The 18,874-nt window shown below is 37.1% G+C and overlaps 1 protein-coding gene across 1 annotated transcript; it reads left to right on the top strand.

Annotated features, from left to right (window-relative positions):
- The first annotated feature begins 7,427 nt into the window (after window positions 1-7,427).
- On the top strand, window positions 7,428-18,385 carry LOC132638428 (polygalacturonase-like). Its single transcript, XM_060355311.1, has 6 exons — window positions 7,428-7,881; window positions 10,541-10,823; window positions 11,320-11,548; window positions 11,667-11,822; window positions 14,039-14,046; window positions 18,224-18,385. Exons 1-6 carry the CDS (start codon window positions 7,428-7,430, stop codon window positions 18,282-18,284), a joined length of 1,191 nt encoding a protein of 396 aa, XP_060211294.1. The 3' UTR covers window positions 18,285-18,385.
- The last annotated feature ends 489 nt before the right edge of the window (window positions 18,386-18,874 follow it).

Below are 18,874 nucleotides of genomic sequence, written 5' to 3'. Positions count from 1 at the left end.
TTTTGTGTCACTTGCATTAAGAATAGACTAGCATAATCCTAAAGTTAACACGAAGTCCTTATATGTTTAAGAAGGATATTTGATGATTTTACGAGTATACCTTAAGATTCCAAAGGCATTTGAGGCAAAAGAAGTAAGTTCGTCGGAGAAAGGTAAGGTTGAGGCATGTTTTGGGAAATTTCGTATCATTTGAGCTATGCATTTCTTAGCAAAACTTTGAGGCAGAGATATAGAGCCCCTTAGATGGTTAATGAAGTTTTAGACAAGTGCCAAGAAGGACCCATAAGGATTGGAGGTCAAATGCAATTTCGCGAAACCGGGAGATGCAGGGGCAGTGTGCGGTCGCACATTGAGTGTGCAAGGCCGCATACTCATCGCACATGAGGGTCGGGGGTGATTTTTCCACCTTTTTAAATAGCAAAGGACCCCAACCTCATTTCCAACCTTCCACACTTATTTCCCCACTTCTCTAAAGTCTTCCAAAGAGTTCCTGGAGGATCTGAATTACTCCACACCTTTCCATATCATCCAAAGAGAGAATCAACATCAAAACCTCAAGGTAAATCCATGGAGACTGATGGTTCTTGCTTCCTTTCAAGGTTGTGGTGAAATTGGTCTTGGAAAGAGAGTAGAGTAAGGTGAAATTCTACTACTTCAAGGTATGTTCTTCATCCTATTCTTATGTTTAAGTGATATAAAGGTTTAGTAGCTCTTATTGAGGAGGAAATCTAAAGTAGAGAAGCCATAGATGTTGAGGTGAAGAAGATGACTAGGGATGAATTTGAAAAGAGGATTTTAGATGAATTTGAGATGGAATTGAATATAATTCCTTAATTATGATACTATGGATGTTGTTAATGTTGTTTGGGAGCTGCTTTGTAAAATGGTGGAAGTTGATGGAATAGGGGAAATGCTGTCCAAATCCCGTTAGCCTTTAGTTGCTCTAGTTTGAACTTAAGCATGTTTTCAATGACCTAACTTTAGTATGAATTCTCTTGAATGTACAGTTGCGAGCTTTAGAGGAAAATGTTTAGTCGTTAAGAAGACGGCAAGGTATGTAAGGCTAACCCTTCCTTTCAAAAGGCATGATTCCTATGTTGCGATCCCATATATGCTACCCATGTTACCCGTACTCCTAGAAATGCTAGAGATCATTAATTCTCAAGACGCTTATGAAAACTCCATGCTTAGCGATACCAAAGTCTAAAGTTGAGATGATCTCATGATATGATTGAGCTTACCATATGATTCTTGATTTCATTCATTATAATCGGCCTTATCTTATGCTATGGTTCCAGCAAAGTGAGATAGAATAATGATGATGATTTCCATTCTAGAGAAGCCAAAGCTTAAAGTTCTTAATGTTTTCATGATACTATTGAGCTTGTCACATGATTACAAATTTTATTCATTATTGTTGATCTCACCTCATGATAGTTATTCCTTTAAGGATATAGTGATGGTGATGATTCCATAATGACACATCGGAGGTTACCGAACTTACGTCACTCTGATATAGTAGTAGCATCATATTTGGGCTCCCATTCAGGCTATCACTATTATATAAATACACATGGATCGGGTCGTACGTTCCTCGGCACTATTATATAAATATATATGGATCAGGGCGTACGTTCCTCGGCACTATTATATAAATATATATGGATCGGGCCGTACGTTCCTCGGCACTATTATATATATATATATATCTATATCTATATATATATATATATGGATATATATATATATATATATATATATATATATATATATATATATATATATATATATATATGGATCGGGCCTTACGTTCCTCGGCGCTATTATGTAAATATATATGGATCGGGTCGTACGTTCCTCGGCACTATTATGTAAATATATATGGATCGGGCCGTACGTTCCTCGATACTATTATGTAAATATATATGGATCGGGCCGTACGTTCCTCCGCACTATTAGACAAATATATATAGATCGGGTCGTACGTTCCTCGGCACTATTATACAAATATATATGGATCGGGCCGTACGTTCCTCGGCACTATTATATAAATATATATGGATCGGGCTTTACGTTCCTTAGCACTATTATATAAATATATATGGATCGGGTTGTACGTTCCTCGGCACTATTATATACATATATATGGATCGGGTCGTACGTTGCTCGGCACTATTATAAATATATGTACACATGGATTGGGCTGTACGTTTCACAACAATATACTATAAATATGTATGGGCGACATTTTGAAGAGATAAGTTAAGCATGCATGATATCCGCCTTAAGAGGCAATCAGGTATACAGGTTATCTCTTAACTCCTGCTTCTTATATCTTTTTTGTGTTGTTGTTCATGCTTTACATACTCAGTACATTATTTGTACTGACGTCCTTTTGCTTGTGGATGTTGCGTTCATGCCCGCAGGTAGACAGGGAGACGGATCGGACACTTAGGAGCTTGATTAGCAGATTTTCAGGAGCACTCTACTACTTCGGAGTTGCAGTCTATTGGTATACTTCTTTTGTGTATATATTTTGGGCATGGCGGGGTCTTGTCCCGCCCCTATGATTTCTAGTACTCCAGATAGAGGCTCGTAGACATGTGTGGATAGTCAGAAGTTTCATGACCTCCCTAGCGTATATTGTATATCAATTTTTTTGTAGCCTTGCGGGCTTGTGCATGTATATACGAGGCGAAGTTGATGATTATCATGTGAACAGGGTTTCATTTTGAGAATTTGTGTCCGCTCAGTTTATGTGATTACGAGATAGACATGTGGTCCACTAAGATAAGCTTAGAAGAAGTATGCTAGGCGGTGCTCAGTAGGCTAGTTTCAGATACCCGTCATGGCCCTCCGGTTGAGTCATGACAGATCTAAGCGACCTCGGGAAGAAACAAAGGAAGATGTTCATGATAAGGAAAATTCAAGACGTGGCAAACGTCAAAGGACATCTACTTCTTTTGGACCAGATTTTCTAACATTTTTGTTGGAAAATAAGCCTCAAACTTTCAATGAAGCTATGTCTTAATCAGAAGCTAAATTTTTGGAAGAGGCAATCAATAGTGAAATAGAATTCATATTTAACAACCATACGTGGGAAGTGGTTGATCTTCCTCCAAGAAACAAACCTCTAGGTTCCAAGTGGATCTTCAAAAGGAAAATGAATAATGATGGCACTATTGATAAATATAAGGAAAGACTTGTTGTCAAAGGGTTTAGAAAACGAAGGTCTTGATTACTTTGATACATATTGGCCGGTAATGAGGATTACATCTATTTGGGTGTTAATAGCGTTAGCCGCCGTGTACAGTCTTTTCCATCAAATGAATGTGTAAACAACCTTCTTAAATGGAGATTTGGAGGAATAAATCTACATGAAATAACCTAAAGGGTTCGTAGTTCTCGAAAAAGACAAGAAGGTGTGTTGACTTGTTGAGTCTCTTTACGGACTAAAATATGCATCCAAACAGTGGCATGCGAAATTTGACATACGATGTTGGTCAAATGGATTCAAGATAAATGAGTGTGACAAATGTATTTACATTAATAATACTACAAATCAAGTCTTCATTATTTGTTTATACGTGGATGCTATGTTGATAATGAGTAATGACATTGCTAACATAAATGCTACTAAGCGCATGCTTGCTAGTAAGTTTTATATGAAATACTTATGAGTTGCTGATTTAATTTTGGGAATTAAGATCCATAAGACTCCTCAAGGTCTAGCATTGTCTCAATCTTACTATACCCAAACGGTACTTGAAAAGTCCAAGTGTTTTGACTTTAAAGTTGCAATGACACAAATTGATGTGAACCTTGCTCTTGCTAAGAATAAAGGTGAAAATCATTCTCAATTGGCTTATGCCATAGTGTTAGGAAGTTTGATGTATATCATGAACTGCACACGATCAGAAATTGCTTGTGCTATCAGTAAACTGGGTCATTACACAAGTAATCCCAACCAAAATAATTGGATGGCAACGAAACGAATTTTGGAGGTATTTTAAACATGCTCAAAAAATTTCTTGGCATTACAATAAGTATCCTAATTTATTCAAGTTCATAGTGATGCAAATTGGATCAGTGGATCAACTTAAACTAAATCCACAAGTGGATACGTTTATTGGTGGAGGAGCAGCGTCTTGAAAATCATCCAAACAGACATGTATCGCCTGCTCTACAATGGAGTCTGATTTCATAGCTTTAAACAAATCTGGTGAAGAAGCTTAATGGCTCTGAAATTTCTTAGAAGACATTCCATTTTGGCCCAAGCCTTTGGCTCCTATATGCATACATTGCGATAGCCAAGCGGCAATAGGAATGCCTAGGACCGTTATGTATAACGGAAAGTCTCGTCACATACGACGAAGACATAATACCGTTAGATAACTACTCTCTAGTGGAATTATCACAATTGACTACATAAAGTCAAGAGATAATGTGTCGGATCCACTAACTAAAGGCCTATCTAGAGAAGTAGTTGAAAGATTATTGAGAGGAATGGGACTATAGCCGAGGACAAGTCATCGTGGCTACAACTCTACCTAAATGGCTGGAGATCCCAAGATCTAGGTTCAAAGAGACCAAACAAAGTCATTGATGATGTTCAACATTGTCAAAATAACTTTTTTGGTCCATTCTCGTGACGAGACAGTGTTTAGTACCTGGATAGGGCATTAAGTTTTTTTTTTTTTTATGGTTTCTAAGTTTGATACAGGGTATATGTTGTGTTCGTGGCTCTTTTGTTCATGGTTTTTAATGGTTTTGTTCATGGCTATGTTCATGGCTCATTGTTTTTTAAGTATGATACAGGGTATATGAATCAGGTTGTGTTCATGGCTGAAACGAACAAAATAATGAGAACCAAAGACGGTTAAAGGGTTAATTGTGTGACATGGTTGTCTAGGTATACACCAAAGCTTGACGGTTCAAAGATATCAAATCTACCGATTGATTGAGTATATCCGACCTATGTTCACTACGGAAAGGTCAAAGAGAAATTTACTTATCCAAATGCAATTAATTCTTGCTTACGAATCACATAGTTTTTCATAATATGGTCATTCCCCATTCATGTGGGGCATTGTTGGGCTTTAAAGACCATTAAATGGTTGGCTTTAAAGATGAAATGGTGTGAATTAGGAAATGGAGGGAAATGAAATATGGAAAAAGTAACTTTTCCAAGCGGTTTTTCTCCCACAGTGGTAGTGGAAAGTAACGTGTGTGTGCTTATATGTAGAAGCACATTTTCTAGCTTATAAAGTGTTGAGAAGAGGGACTCCCCTAACGCCGTTGACGTCGCTCACCTCGGCTTCGGCTTTGGATTCGGTCAAATGATTTGATTGATAATTTTTTTGGATCAAATTTATTTTTCATTTTCGTTTTTTTATTTGATTTTCGCGAAATTATAAAATTTCCAACGGTCACTTCTTATTTTCAGAAAAGGCAAGGTCTTTCCGAACAAACACCATGCCTGTTCTGAACATGGATGTGCAGCGGCTATAAATACAGAGGCAATGCCTCATTTTTCTGCACTGAATTTTTTTGAACACAGTATACTAACAAGTTTTAGTATACAATGTACTCCCTCCTGTCCCAATTTTGTTTGACGCTCTTTCCTTTTGGATCAATCCAAGAAGATGACACCTTTCTATATTTAGTAATAATTTAACGCTAAACTTCTCATTTTACCGTTAATGAGATGATTTTATAGTCACACAAATATCTATAGTTATTTAAGATCATAAGTTTCGAAAGTCTTAATTTCATTCATTAAATTTGTGCCCAATCAAACACCATCACCTAAATTGGGACGTAGGAAATATAATTTAAAATACTTTTCTTGTTAAATAATCTTCAAAAATATTCTTACTATTATGACGATTGGTTTTGTCATTTTAGAATTTTAATTCATGCATCACTAATACCCTGCATGAAATAATATCTAAATTCCTACATAAATTAATTATGTATGTATTGTTTATGAGGAAACAAAAACTAGCAACCGAACGGCCCCTTATTGTTTTGATTATTGTCTAAATTAATAATGGATTTTATGTGGAGATTAAATCTCCTTTAACCCAAACCAAACTGCCCCTTATCGTTTTGATTATTTAGTTAATATTCACTTTCCTTTCCGAAATTAGATCTGCTGGATGCTATCAATTACGATCACCGAACAATATATACCGTATATCAGTAGTCAAGGTTAAAGTAAAAACATTAAATTAGTGATTGCATCAAATCAACTATTTGATTTTAGCTAGTAGTTAAAGTTAAAGTAAGTACAGTATAAATTAGTGTTTCCATAAAGTCAAATAATTTAATATTAGCTCGCAGTTAAAGTTAAAATAAAAATTCATGTAACTAATTAATTGTTAATTGATAAATATCTATATTAAAGATAAATATCTTATATTTATTGATTTTATATAAATATGAAATATGGGTAAGTATTTACTTAATTGATGAATACTCTTTAAAGAGGGTCAAACAATTAGCAGTATTTTTTTTCCCGAGAGGATCTTTAGTTGATTTTTACAAGGGTATTTAGGATACGAATCCCAACATTAATGGCCATGTATTTGAGAACCTTTTTCTATCACATTTCTCCTTAAAATATGGAGTCAACCAACAATTGGCAAAATCTGTTGCCATGTGATTGCATAGCATGTTGTATTCTATTCCTAATTTCCTACGTCTAAACGTTCCTCATTCTCCACTGACCAATTAAACATAAGTTTATGCACATAGGTAAATATTTTCTTCCATCCAATGTTTATAAAATCAGTTAATTTGACCTAAACAATTAATTATACATTTAGGTGAGAATAATATCTATTAAGCGGTGGTGGACTAGGATTTTCACTAATAAAATTAAAAAATATGATGTAATAAATACACTACGAAGCCAACAGATTCAGCATCTAATACATACACATAAAAACTGATATTAACCTTGTATATACATTGTAATTTTTCAATGATGGGGTTCGGTTGAACCTCTTTCCCGACCTGGCTCCGCCTCTGCTATTAACCATGGTTAAGTGAGAGTTAAATATATATATATATATATTATATTTATGTAATTTATTTGGTGTAAATACTAAGGGTGGGCAGAATTTTACCGTATAAAACTACGTTACCACCATTGACAATAATTTAAAACCCACCACCGCCCCATCCCCTCACCCCCGTATTATGATAAAGGGAAAGATCAGAAGAAATTAAAGGAGGAAAAGATACGCTACCAAGTTATACCATATGGTTCTGTTTGTTCGTTATTAAAAACAAAAACAGTAAACTTGACCCAATTACGGCTTAATTTTTTCCTCACTTTCCTTATAAATACCTTCTCTGATACTCCATTTCCTCAGCACATCCCCAACTCAACCTATCTCAATACTTGTCTTCATTTCAACATGATGAGAAAAATAAATTTCTTTATTCTTTTCCCACTTTTCATCATGTTGTTATTCAGCTTATCAATAGCTGCAGATTCCATGTACAATGTCCTAAACTATGGAGCCAAATCCGATGGAAAATTCGACTCGTCGAAAGCCTTCATTAGTGCATGGACTGCAGCATGTGCATCTACTAGCCCAGCCACAATTTACGTGCCAAAGGGAACTTACCTTCTTGGTAATGCATATTTCAATGGTCAAACATGCAAGTGTAATGCCATAACTATACACATTGAAGGCACACTTGTAGCTCCTTCTGATTATAATGTTATTGGTAAATCTGGGAATTGGATTAAATTCGAGAGAGTTACCAGAGTTTCCATCGTTGGTGGAACCCTAGATGGTCAAGGTAGTGGTCTTTGGGCATGTAAAAATTCAGGAAAAGGTTGTCCTAAAGGAACCACTTACCACGGTATGTTCCACTTCTTCTTCTAGCTAAACCTGGAAACAACAACAACAACCCAGTGAAATCCCACAACGTGGGGTCTGGGGAGGGTAGAGTGTACGCAGACCTTACTCCTACCAAGGTAGGATGGCTGTTTCCGAGAGACCCTCGACTCAATAAAAACATAAAAAGAGGTCAGATACGGCTAAGAGATTCAAAGCGATATGGAAATGAAGTAACGCAAGCGACACAGATAACATAGAATAATCAAAGCACAGGAAATAACAGATAATAGCATAATAGCATAAATTAGAGCACAAGAAATTATACTACGATAATGCGACTATTAATAAGGCAGGGTAATGAGACTATCTACTAGCCTTCTACCCTAATATGGGTCCTCCAAACCCTCCTATCTAAGGTCATGTCCTCGGTAAGCTGTAACTGCGCCATGTCGTGTCTAATTACCTCTCCCCAATACTTCTTTGGCCTACCCCTACCTCGTCTGAAACCATCCATGGCCAACCTCTCACACCTCCGCACTGGGGCATCCGTGTCTCTCCTCTTCACATGCCCAAACCATCTCAATCTCGCTTCTCGCATCTTGTCTTCCACCGAGGCCACTCCCACCTTGTCCCGAATATCCTCATTCCTAATCCTGTCACTCCTGGTGTGGCCACACATCCATCTCAACATTCTCATCTCAGCAACTTTCATCTTTTGAACGTGAGAAACCTTAACTGGCCAACACTCCGCCCCATATAACATAGTCGGTCTAACCACCGCTTTGTAGAACTTTCCCTTAAGTTGTGGTGGCACCTTCTTGTCACATAGCACTCCGGAAGCAAGCCTCCATTTCATCCACCCTGCCCCAATACGATGTGTGACATCATCGCCAATCTCCCCGCTGCCTTGCATAATAGACCCAAGATACTTGAAACTACTTTTCTTCTGGATGACTTGGGTACCAAGCCTCACTTCCAAGCCGGCCTCCTGAGGTGCTTCACTAAACTTACACTCTAAGTACTCTGTCTTGGTCCTACTCAGCTTAAACCCTTTAGACTCCAGAGTTTGTCTCCAATCCTCCAGCTTAGCGTTAACTCCGCTACGAGTCTCATCGATCAGGACTATGTCATCCGCGAAAAGCATACACCATGGCACCTCACCTTGAATTTGCCGCGTCAATCCATCCATCACCAAGGCAAATAAGAACGGACTAAGAGCTGATCCTTGATGCAACCCCATCACAACTGGAAAGTGCTCTGAGTCTCCTCCTACTGTCCTTACCCTGGTTTTGGCTCCCTCATACATGTCCTTGATCACCCTAATGTACGCCACAGGTACACCTTTAGCCTCCAAGCATCTCCATAGGATTTCTCTTGGGACTTTGTCGTAAGCCTTTTCTAGGTCAATGAATACCATGTGTAAGTCCCTTTTCCTCTCCCTATACTGCTCCACCAGTCTCCTCACAAGATGGATGGCTTCTGTAGTTGAGCGTCCCGGCATGAATCCGAACTGATTCTCTGAAATAGACACGCCTTTCCTCACCCTCATCTCCACCACCCTTTCCCACACTTTCATAGTATGGCTTAGTAGTTTGATACCTCTATAGTTGTTGCAACTCTGGATATCTCCCTTGTTCTTGTATAGAGGGACCATTACACTCGACCTCCATTCTTCAGGCATCATTGCCGTCTTAAAGATGACATTAAACAACCTAGTCAGCCACTCCAAACCTGTCGGGCCCGCACTCTTCCAAAATTCCCCAGGAATCTCGTCAGGTCCGGTCGCTCTTCCCCTGCGCATCCTACGAACAGCACCCTTAACCTCCTCAACCTTAATACTCCTGCAATACCCAAAATCTTGACGCCTTCCAGTATGTTCTAGATCTCCCAACACAATGTCTCTGTCCCCTTCTTCATTTAAGAGTTTGGAGAAGTATGACTGCCATCTCCGTCTAATGAGAGTCTCCTCTACCAATACTTTGCCATGCTCGTCCTTGATGCACTTCACTTGAAAAAAAATGAAATTCTTGAATGAAATGAGTTGTGGTGGATCTAAGACAGGTTCAACTGATCTTAATAATTCTAAATTCTGGATTCACCTCTAGATATACTATTATTCATGTTTTATATTGTTGGAAGACCTCATAGTTCATATTTCAACTGAACTATACTTTCTATTTGAATTATGTTATATATACAAGCAAAATTAAAATGTGTACATGTAGAAAAAACCACTCATTTTGAACTTTATAACCCTAGTTTCTTCATTCACTTCTCTTGATATTATTATTCATGTTTCAACATATAAACAAGTTTAATTAAAGACCAGTTTCCCCGAAGGGTAATTAAGTAAATATGCATTCTGCTGAAAAAAATATTGCTTTTAATTTTCTCTGCCCGCCCTTCCCTTTCATCAAGTAGTATAACTGTGGGGTAAATCTTTGCTATAATGGAATCTTTGTTACAATGGAAAATTTGTTTAGCACTTACCTCTATTAATATGTAGGTTAAAGTTATTCTAGAATACAAAATCATTTTTTCCAGTAATAAAAGGCAAGGAACTATACTCGATATCCGAACAATCAAATCATAGATTTCCTTTCTATAATATTTCATACAAGTTATTTTTTCTTGATTAACATATATTCTTACCATACAAAAACATTTCGTGCAGACATTAGCTTTTTACAACTCAAACAACGTTGCAATAAGTGGATTAACTTCACAAGACAGCCAAATGTTCCACATTTTGTTTGATGGCTGCAATAATGTGAAGTTACAAGGAGTGAAGGTTTCAGCTCCCGGAAACAGCCCCAACACCGACGGAATTCATTTACAGTCATCGTCCGATGTTACCATCTTGAATTCCCAAATTGGGACTGGCGATGATTGTATCTCAATTGGTCGTGGCAACTCCAATTTGTGGCTCGAAAACATCGCCTGCGGCCCTGGCCACGGAATAAGGTCTTTTAAAATACCTCTTAATAATTATTGCAAATGTGTTTTCGAATGACAGGATATATTTTTAGAAAATAAATTATTTTCTGGTGTCTGATTATCAAGAAATATTTCTAAGGGAAAACTTATTTCCCCAAAAGGGGGAAATGATTTCACTAACAACTTTCATTGGAATGTCATTTTTCCTTTACAAATATTTCAAGTCTTAACTTATGTCACTACTTTAACTAACACCTAGACAATATTATTACCTAAAAATTTCATCAAAACTTTACTCAGTTTGCCAATAATATTATCAATCTTTAAAAAATATTTTTTCCTGGAAAATACTTTTTGCTCTCCAACCGAATACCAGAAAACCTCATACCAAACACACCCTATATGTCAGATAATCAAAGTATATTGTCTCGTAGACTTATATAGAATCAAGATACAAAATGATCGCCTTTTTTATATAAGTTGCGGCCATTAAATATATTACTAATATTATGTATTGGTGCAGCATTGGGAGCTTAGGTTGGGATATGCAAGAGCCAGGAGTAGATAATGTGACAGTTAAAACAGCGACATTTACTGGGACTCAGAATGGTGTGAGGGTCAAAACATGGGCAAGGCCTAGCAATGGTTTCATTAGGAATATTCTTTTTCAACATGTAGTCATGAATAATGTTGAAAATCCCATCATCATAGATCAAAATTACTGCCCTAATCATGAAATTTGTCCTGAGCAGGTAAATACTACTTCACAAACCCAAAAAAGAAAGAGAGAATCACACACCTATACTCTCAAACAATTTTTTATAAATTACTTATAATTTCATTTCGTTTGTTGTGATTTTTTTTTTTCAGGGTTCAGGCATCAAGGTTAGTGATATAACGTATCAGGACATACACGGAACATCGGCTACACAAGTTGCAGTGAAATTCGACTGTAGCAAAACAAATCCATGTGAAGGGATAAACTTATTGGGCGTGAAACTTAGTTATAAAGATCAGCCAGCTGAAGTTTTTTGCGTTAATGCTGGAGGAGGACAGTGTGTTTTGACATTTAGAAAATCTTAGCTTAACACTCTCCGTACATTTAGAAACGTCTCTCTCCCAACGGTCAATTTAGGGGCAACTAAGCCCCACGCTCCGACCATGGGGCAGCCGGAGGAACCTCCTCTGGCGAGTGAACCAGGAAAATCAACAGATCACATAAACATCTCTACTAAACCCAGTGAAATTTCGAAACCAAAAGCCTCCTATGCCACAACTCTCACAGAAGCTCCGAGTTCTTCGGCGACCCATCAACAGCCGACAAAAGCTAGGAGGGCTACTCACAATGGTATGAATGCTGTTATATTCAAATCACGAGACTATTATGGAGTCTTTGCAGCTCCGTGTCGAAGAACCATTGTCGGAAGATTTCTTAAGAGTCGTCCCCAAATTGACACAATTAGATCAAGGTTTTCTGAAAAATTCTCTCTGAAGGGGAAAGTAACAATAGGAGTTTTTGATAACTTCAATATTTTCTTCAATTTCACAAATGATGAGGACTACACTCAGATCCTACATAGACGAATGATAGAGATTGAACAGCTTCAGGTGTGGTTGCAGAGGTGGACTCCGGACTTTAAACCGGAAGAAGATCTGCCGATTGCTCTTGTTTGGGCCCTTCTTCCAGGTTTGCCCTTTCATCTTCACAATTGGTATTGTATTAGCCAAATTGTTAGTGATGCTGGTACTCCTATAGAACTAGATTTGGCTACTAAGACGATGAATAGACCCAGCATGGCGAAAGTAAGAATGGAAATAGACTTATTGAAACCGTTGATTACTAAAGTATGGATTGGGGATGAGGATGAACACTCTCCTTTAAAAGGATTCACTCAGACTATTGAATACGAAAACATCCCAAAGTACTGTCGACATTGTAAGAAAATTGGTCATAATTTGGGAAATTGCAGAATTGTTCAGAAAAAGAAAATGGATGAAGGGGAAAGGAATGTAAACAAAGCTGATGGGAATAAAAATCAGGCTGAGCCTAAGCCTAGAGAAGAAACTAGTCCCAATTTAGCACATTCAAAAAATAAGAAGGATGACCTGGATAAGAAGCATGTCCAACATCAAAATCAAAGAGGCAGGGACACTCAAATGAAAAATATGAACAATGCTCAACATTGTTATAAGAGAAGAGGGAAGAGTGAACCTCCCAAACAGTTCAAACCTACAGGTGCTATCTTTGGTATAGATAAGTCATATCCTACTTTGGATTCTAGACAGAACAAAGACACTGATCAAACCAAAGAGAAGGACAAGAGCCAAAATGAGAATGAGATGGGACCTGAAAACAGTGGCTGCAAAAGCACAGAGAAGAATGACAAGGAAGAAACTAAGCATGGTCACAATGAAGTCACTGAAGGTATTAGAAGTGAGGAGACTAATCCTGTCTTTATGATTAAGGATCCAAATGATCTTCACGTTGACTTATTCATAAGAGAAGAATGGACAGAAACCAGAAACAAAAAGGGCATGAATAAGGAAAGAAATAGCAATACCAAAGGAAAATCCAAAAAGAAAACCAAGAGTACTTCCAAAGATCTGATGCAGAACACCACTATTACACAGAACAGTTTTGATGAACTAATGAATGAGGAGGTTGCTATGACCCAGATTGAAAGTGCTGATCAACAAGATTTAAATGTTGAACAGGTGGTTAAAAATAATAATATGCAGGCTGAATCAGATGATGAATGGACAAAAGGCAGTTCCTCTGAAGATGAAACCTCTGAAGAATCAGACGATGAACATGCGGAATCGATTATTCAGAATGATCTAGACCTGATTAGTAAGCCCTATGAGAAAGACAAGAAGAACCAAGAAGGTGTCATTATGAAACATGGAAACAAAATCAAAACCAGTCAACACATAAGAGAATCCCCTATAACTAGAGGACAAAAGATGAATTCTCAAAAAGCCCCCTCTAACCCCGTTAATGATCAGAGCTCTTAATTGGAATATCAGAGGAATGAACTCTCAAGCTTCAACTGAGAGACTGAAGAGTATGATCCAACAATATAAGATTTCCCTTGTGGTCCTTCAAGAGCCTTTTATCAAGGAGTCAAAAATTGAAACTTACAAGAGCCTTCTGAACATGAATGGATGCTATGCCAATTGTAGTAATAAGATATGGATATTTTGGAACTTTGATGTCTCATGTTCTATATATGCTAATGAAGATCAGCTGGTCACTTGCAAAGTAGAGCATAATCCCTCGAACAGTTTCTACTTTATTTCTGTGGTGTATGCAAAATCTACATCAAGTGGTAAAGAAGATCTATGGGGGTACCTGAGGTCTTTATCTTCTACTATAGACCACCCAGGGGCTGTTTGTGGAGATTTCAATAGTATAATTACTAGTGAAGAAAAACAGGGAGGCAAACCTCATAGATTGAATAAAAGTATCCCTTTCATCGAGTGTCTACAAGACTATGGATTGATGGATATGGGGTATGTTGGCTGCAATTTCACATGGTGTAATGAAAGAAGTCATGATCAAATCATTTGGAAAAGATTAGATAGGGTAGTGGTTAATGACAATTGGAATGGTCTATTTCCTATCACAGAAGTGCTTCATCTTTCTAGAGTGAGCTCAGACCACTGTCCCATCTTAATCTCATATGGCAACCAGAATGAGAATCACATCAAATATTTTAGGTTCCTCAACTTCTGGGTAGATCAAGATGACTTCCTAGAGGTAGTGAAGAGTAACTGGATTAATCATACTGAAGGAAATGTTATGTGGAACATCCAACAAAAAATGAAAAATACTAGCAAAGCTCTGAGCAATTGGTCTAGAAACAACATTAGAGATATTTTCCTGAAAGAGCATCAGATGAGGGATTTGATTAACCAATATAAAGAATCATACTTGCAAACTCTCAATGAAGATGATAGAATGATGCTTCATAAATATAAAGCTGAGCTAATAGTTCATCATAAGAAGGCAGACTCCTATTGGAGGCAAAAAGCAAATCTCAAGTGGGAAGTAGAAGGTGACAACAATACTAAATTCTTCCATTCGGTTATCAGAGGTAGAAGAAGCAGACTGCATATTCACAGAATTCAAGAGGGGGAAGATTGGATAGAAGGGGAAGAAAGTATTGCTACTGCTGCTATAAATTTCTATCAGGATTTATTTTCTCAGGACAATACCATCATTGATCCTGATGTTCTAAAAAATATCCCCCATATGGTTTCTCAGACTGACAATGAGGATCTAATGGTTATCCCTACAATCCAAGAAGTTAAAGAGGCTACCTTTGATATCAACCCCAACAGTTCCCCCGGGCCAGATGGATACAGTGGCCTTTTCTTTCAGAAAGCTTGGGAGATTGTTGGAAATGACATGCTGGAATTGGTAAAAGCTGTTTTCAGTGGAAAACAGCTTACTAAATATTTTTCTAATACTTGCCTTATTCTTATTCCTAAAGTAGACTCTCCTCAAAACTTTTCTGAATTCAGGCCTATAAGTCTTAGTAATGTTTCTCAAAAAAATTGTTTCTAAATAATGAATAATAGGCTTATTAAGATTATCCCTAAACTGATTTCCCCCAACCAAAGTGGCTTTGTCAAAGGTAGAGCCATTGGGGAAAATGTGTTGCTTGCCCAAGAAATTATTCATGATATTAAGAAAAATAACAAGGGTGGTAATGTTGTGTTTAAGATTGACATGAACAAAGCTTATGACAGAATTTCTTGGAACTTTATTTGTGCTGTCATGAGAAAAATGGGTTTTAGGGAGGACTGGATCCATAATATCTGGAACTTGATTGCTAACATGTGGTATTCTGTTGTTATTAATGGTAAAAGACAGGGTTTCTTTAAATCCTATAGGGGCGTTAAACAAGGAGACCCCATTTCACCCTCTATGTTTATCATAGCTGCGGAAGTTTTATCCAGGAAACTTAATCATCTATATAGTAATCCCAAGTTCATTGGCTTCCATATGCAAGCTAATGGACCAAAAATTAATCATCTATCTTATGCTGACGATCTCATCATATTTTGTGCAGGGAAATCTAACACTCTGAAGCTTATTATGGATGTTCTGAAAGAATATGAAAAAAATTCTGGACAATCCATAAATAAACACAAAAGTTGTTTCATTATGGATTCTAATATATCTCAAAGTAGAGCTAATATTGTGTCTACATATTTGCAGGTTCAAAGGGCAGAATTTCCTATCAATTATCTTGGTTGCCCTCTGTTCCAAGGTAGAAAGCTGATTCAATACTTCACTCCAACTGTAACCAAAATTATCAAAAAGGTAGGAGCTTGGCACTGCAAAATGCTATCAACTGGTGGGAAAATTACTCTAATCAAGCATGTTCTTAGTGCTATGCCTGCTCACTTGCTCTCAATTTACCAACCTCCCAAGACTATTTTTAAGCAAATCGAAAAGATATTTGCCAATTTCTTCTGGGGCGACAAAGATGGCAAGAATAAATATCATTGGGTAGCCTGGAGCAAAATGACTTATCTTACTGAGGAAGGAGGTATAGGAATTAGGTCTATGCATGACATATCAGACAGCTTGGGAGAAAAATTATGGTGGCAATTTAGAACTAGAGAGTCCATATGGACAGAATTTCTCAAAGCAAAATATAGCAGAAGAGTTCATCCAGTTGCTAGAAAGTGGAACTACAATCAATCTCACTGCTGGAGAAGACTTATGAGAAGCAGAGACAAGGTAGAACATCTCATTACTTGGAAAATTCAAAGTGGCAACTCAAGCTTTTGGTGGGATAATTGGTCTGGTAAAGGTCAACTCTCTCAATTTGGAACAGCTTCTAATTCCATTAAAGGAACAGTTGTTGATTATGTGATAAATGGGGATTGGAACATTGACAAGCTTAAAAAAGTGTTGCCTGATGATTTGGTCTCTTACATTCTTGGAATTACTATAAAATTTTCCAAGCTTCCGGACTATCCTATTTGGACAGTCACAGCAGATGGGAAATTTTCCTGTAAATCTGCCTGGAATGTTATTAGAGAACACAAAGGTAATTCTTTGGTTAATAGAATGACTTGGCATAAGAAAAACCCCTTCAAAGTTTCCTTCTTTCTATGGAAACTTCTCAGACATAAGACTCCTGTAGATCTTAACATGAGAAAATTTGGTCTTAACCTTCCTTCCATCTGTAATTGCAGCTTCCATCACCAACAAGAGGATGAAGATCATTTATTTCTTCACAGTTTGGTCAGTGATAGAGTGTGGCATCATTTTAACCAACTTTTTGGTATAAACCACGCAAGCTCTGGCATACGTACTATGATTATTAAATGGTGGATGGCTAAGGGGGCAAATGATATTCAGAGAATGTGCCTACAAATAACTCCAGGTATTGTCATTTGGCAAATATGGATAGCTAGATGCAAAAGCAGGTTTGACAACATCAAGATGTATATTCCTAGAATTCTACAGCAGATTTATCATCAAATTATAGTTACTGTTCACAAACAATTTCCCAGTATCATTCCTTTGATGCCATGGGAACATTTCTGCCATCTCATGGACAATGCCAAACCTCTCGTAACTACTATATCTGTCAAATGGGCATTTCCAGCTCCGGGCTTCATGAAACTCAACTCTGATGGCTGTTCAAAAGGTAATCCTGGACTGAGTGGTGGTGGAGGAGTTATTAGAAATGAAGCTGGGAAATTGGTCATAGCATATGCTGCTCATCTCGGCATAACTACTAACAATATGGCGGAGACATCTGCTCTAAAAATTGGTATCGAGTGGTGTCATAGGAATGGTATCAGGAAATTGGAGATTGAGAGTGACGCCAAGCTCTTAACAGATTGGATTCTTAAAAACTGCCAACCTCCTTGGCAAATGTGGGATAACATTGAAGAAATTTTGGATTGCTTAAAAGGATTTGATATTTGGTCAATACAACACTGTTTTAGGGAAGGCAACAAGGTAGCGGATATATTGGCAAATCATGGGATGGAGTGCTCTGAAGTCACTTACATAGATAACTTTTATATGATTCCTAAAAGAGCTAAGGGAGAAATGAATATGGATAGGATGCAATTTCCCTCCTTTAGGATCAAGTCTCATAAAAATATGTTCCACCTAGATAGGTCCTTATATAGATTGTATAATTTTGATGTCCCGTGAGGAATCAGAATTCTTTTGTATAGGGGAGGAATTTATAACCTCTCATATAGTATCATCTCTTTTGTAAGCTGAAATGAAATCCTACTAATTCTATAGGGGGGAAGTGTTATCCCTGTAGTAGGTACAGAGAATTAGCGTCTCTGTTTTGTACGATATGACTATATCCTTCAATAATATAAGGCTTCCATCCTTTAAAGATGGAAGAGATTGACAAAAAAAAAAAAAAAAAAAAAAGTGTTAATGCTGGAGGAAAGGCTTCTGGTCTGCAACAACCAACTAGCTGCTTACAAATTTGAAGAAAAGAAGAGCTGGAACATCCCATTTCTTATTAAATTTATGACATAATACATAGATAGTCATCTTAACTTAGTCTCAACTGGCAACTAAACACTCTAACTTTGACAATGCACATCTAGACACCTCAACTAGTCTCCATTGTGTCTCGTGGATACATGATGTTGACATGACACATTAATTTTGGAGGTACCTAGATGATGTTTTACAAGTTGGAGTGTTCAATTGACACAATGCAGACGAGTTGAAGTTTCAAGATGATTATTTTGTTAGTAAGAGTGTTTAACTGACAATAGATGTCAAATTTAAGTGTCTATCAATTTATTATGCCTATATTTATATTTACATAGGAAATTAAAATTATAGTACACTAAGAGTATTTAAAAAAAAACATTAGACTTACTTTAGAGTTTAGCCTATGGTTGCAAGCAGAATATATTGGATGTGGTCTATTGAATTTAGTTAATCTCAAGCATTTTGGAGTTCTTTTTATAATACTTCAATTATTTTTGTTCTTGTTGGTGATCAATTGTTCGTATTACTTTTCTGCCTTTGAAAAAACGTATACACGTTAGATTTCATTAGTACCTGT

The sequence above is a fragment of the Lycium barbarum genome, chromosome 4 (genome assembly GCF_019175385.1).
Source record: "Lycium barbarum isolate Lr01 chromosome 4, ASM1917538v2, whole genome shotgun sequence".
In the NCBI taxonomy this organism is placed as follows: Eukaryota; Viridiplantae; Streptophyta; class Magnoliopsida; order Solanales; family Solanaceae; genus Lycium; species Lycium barbarum.
The sequence above is the reverse complement of the archived record's forward strand: the minus strand, read 5'-3'. Positions and strand labels throughout refer to the sequence as shown.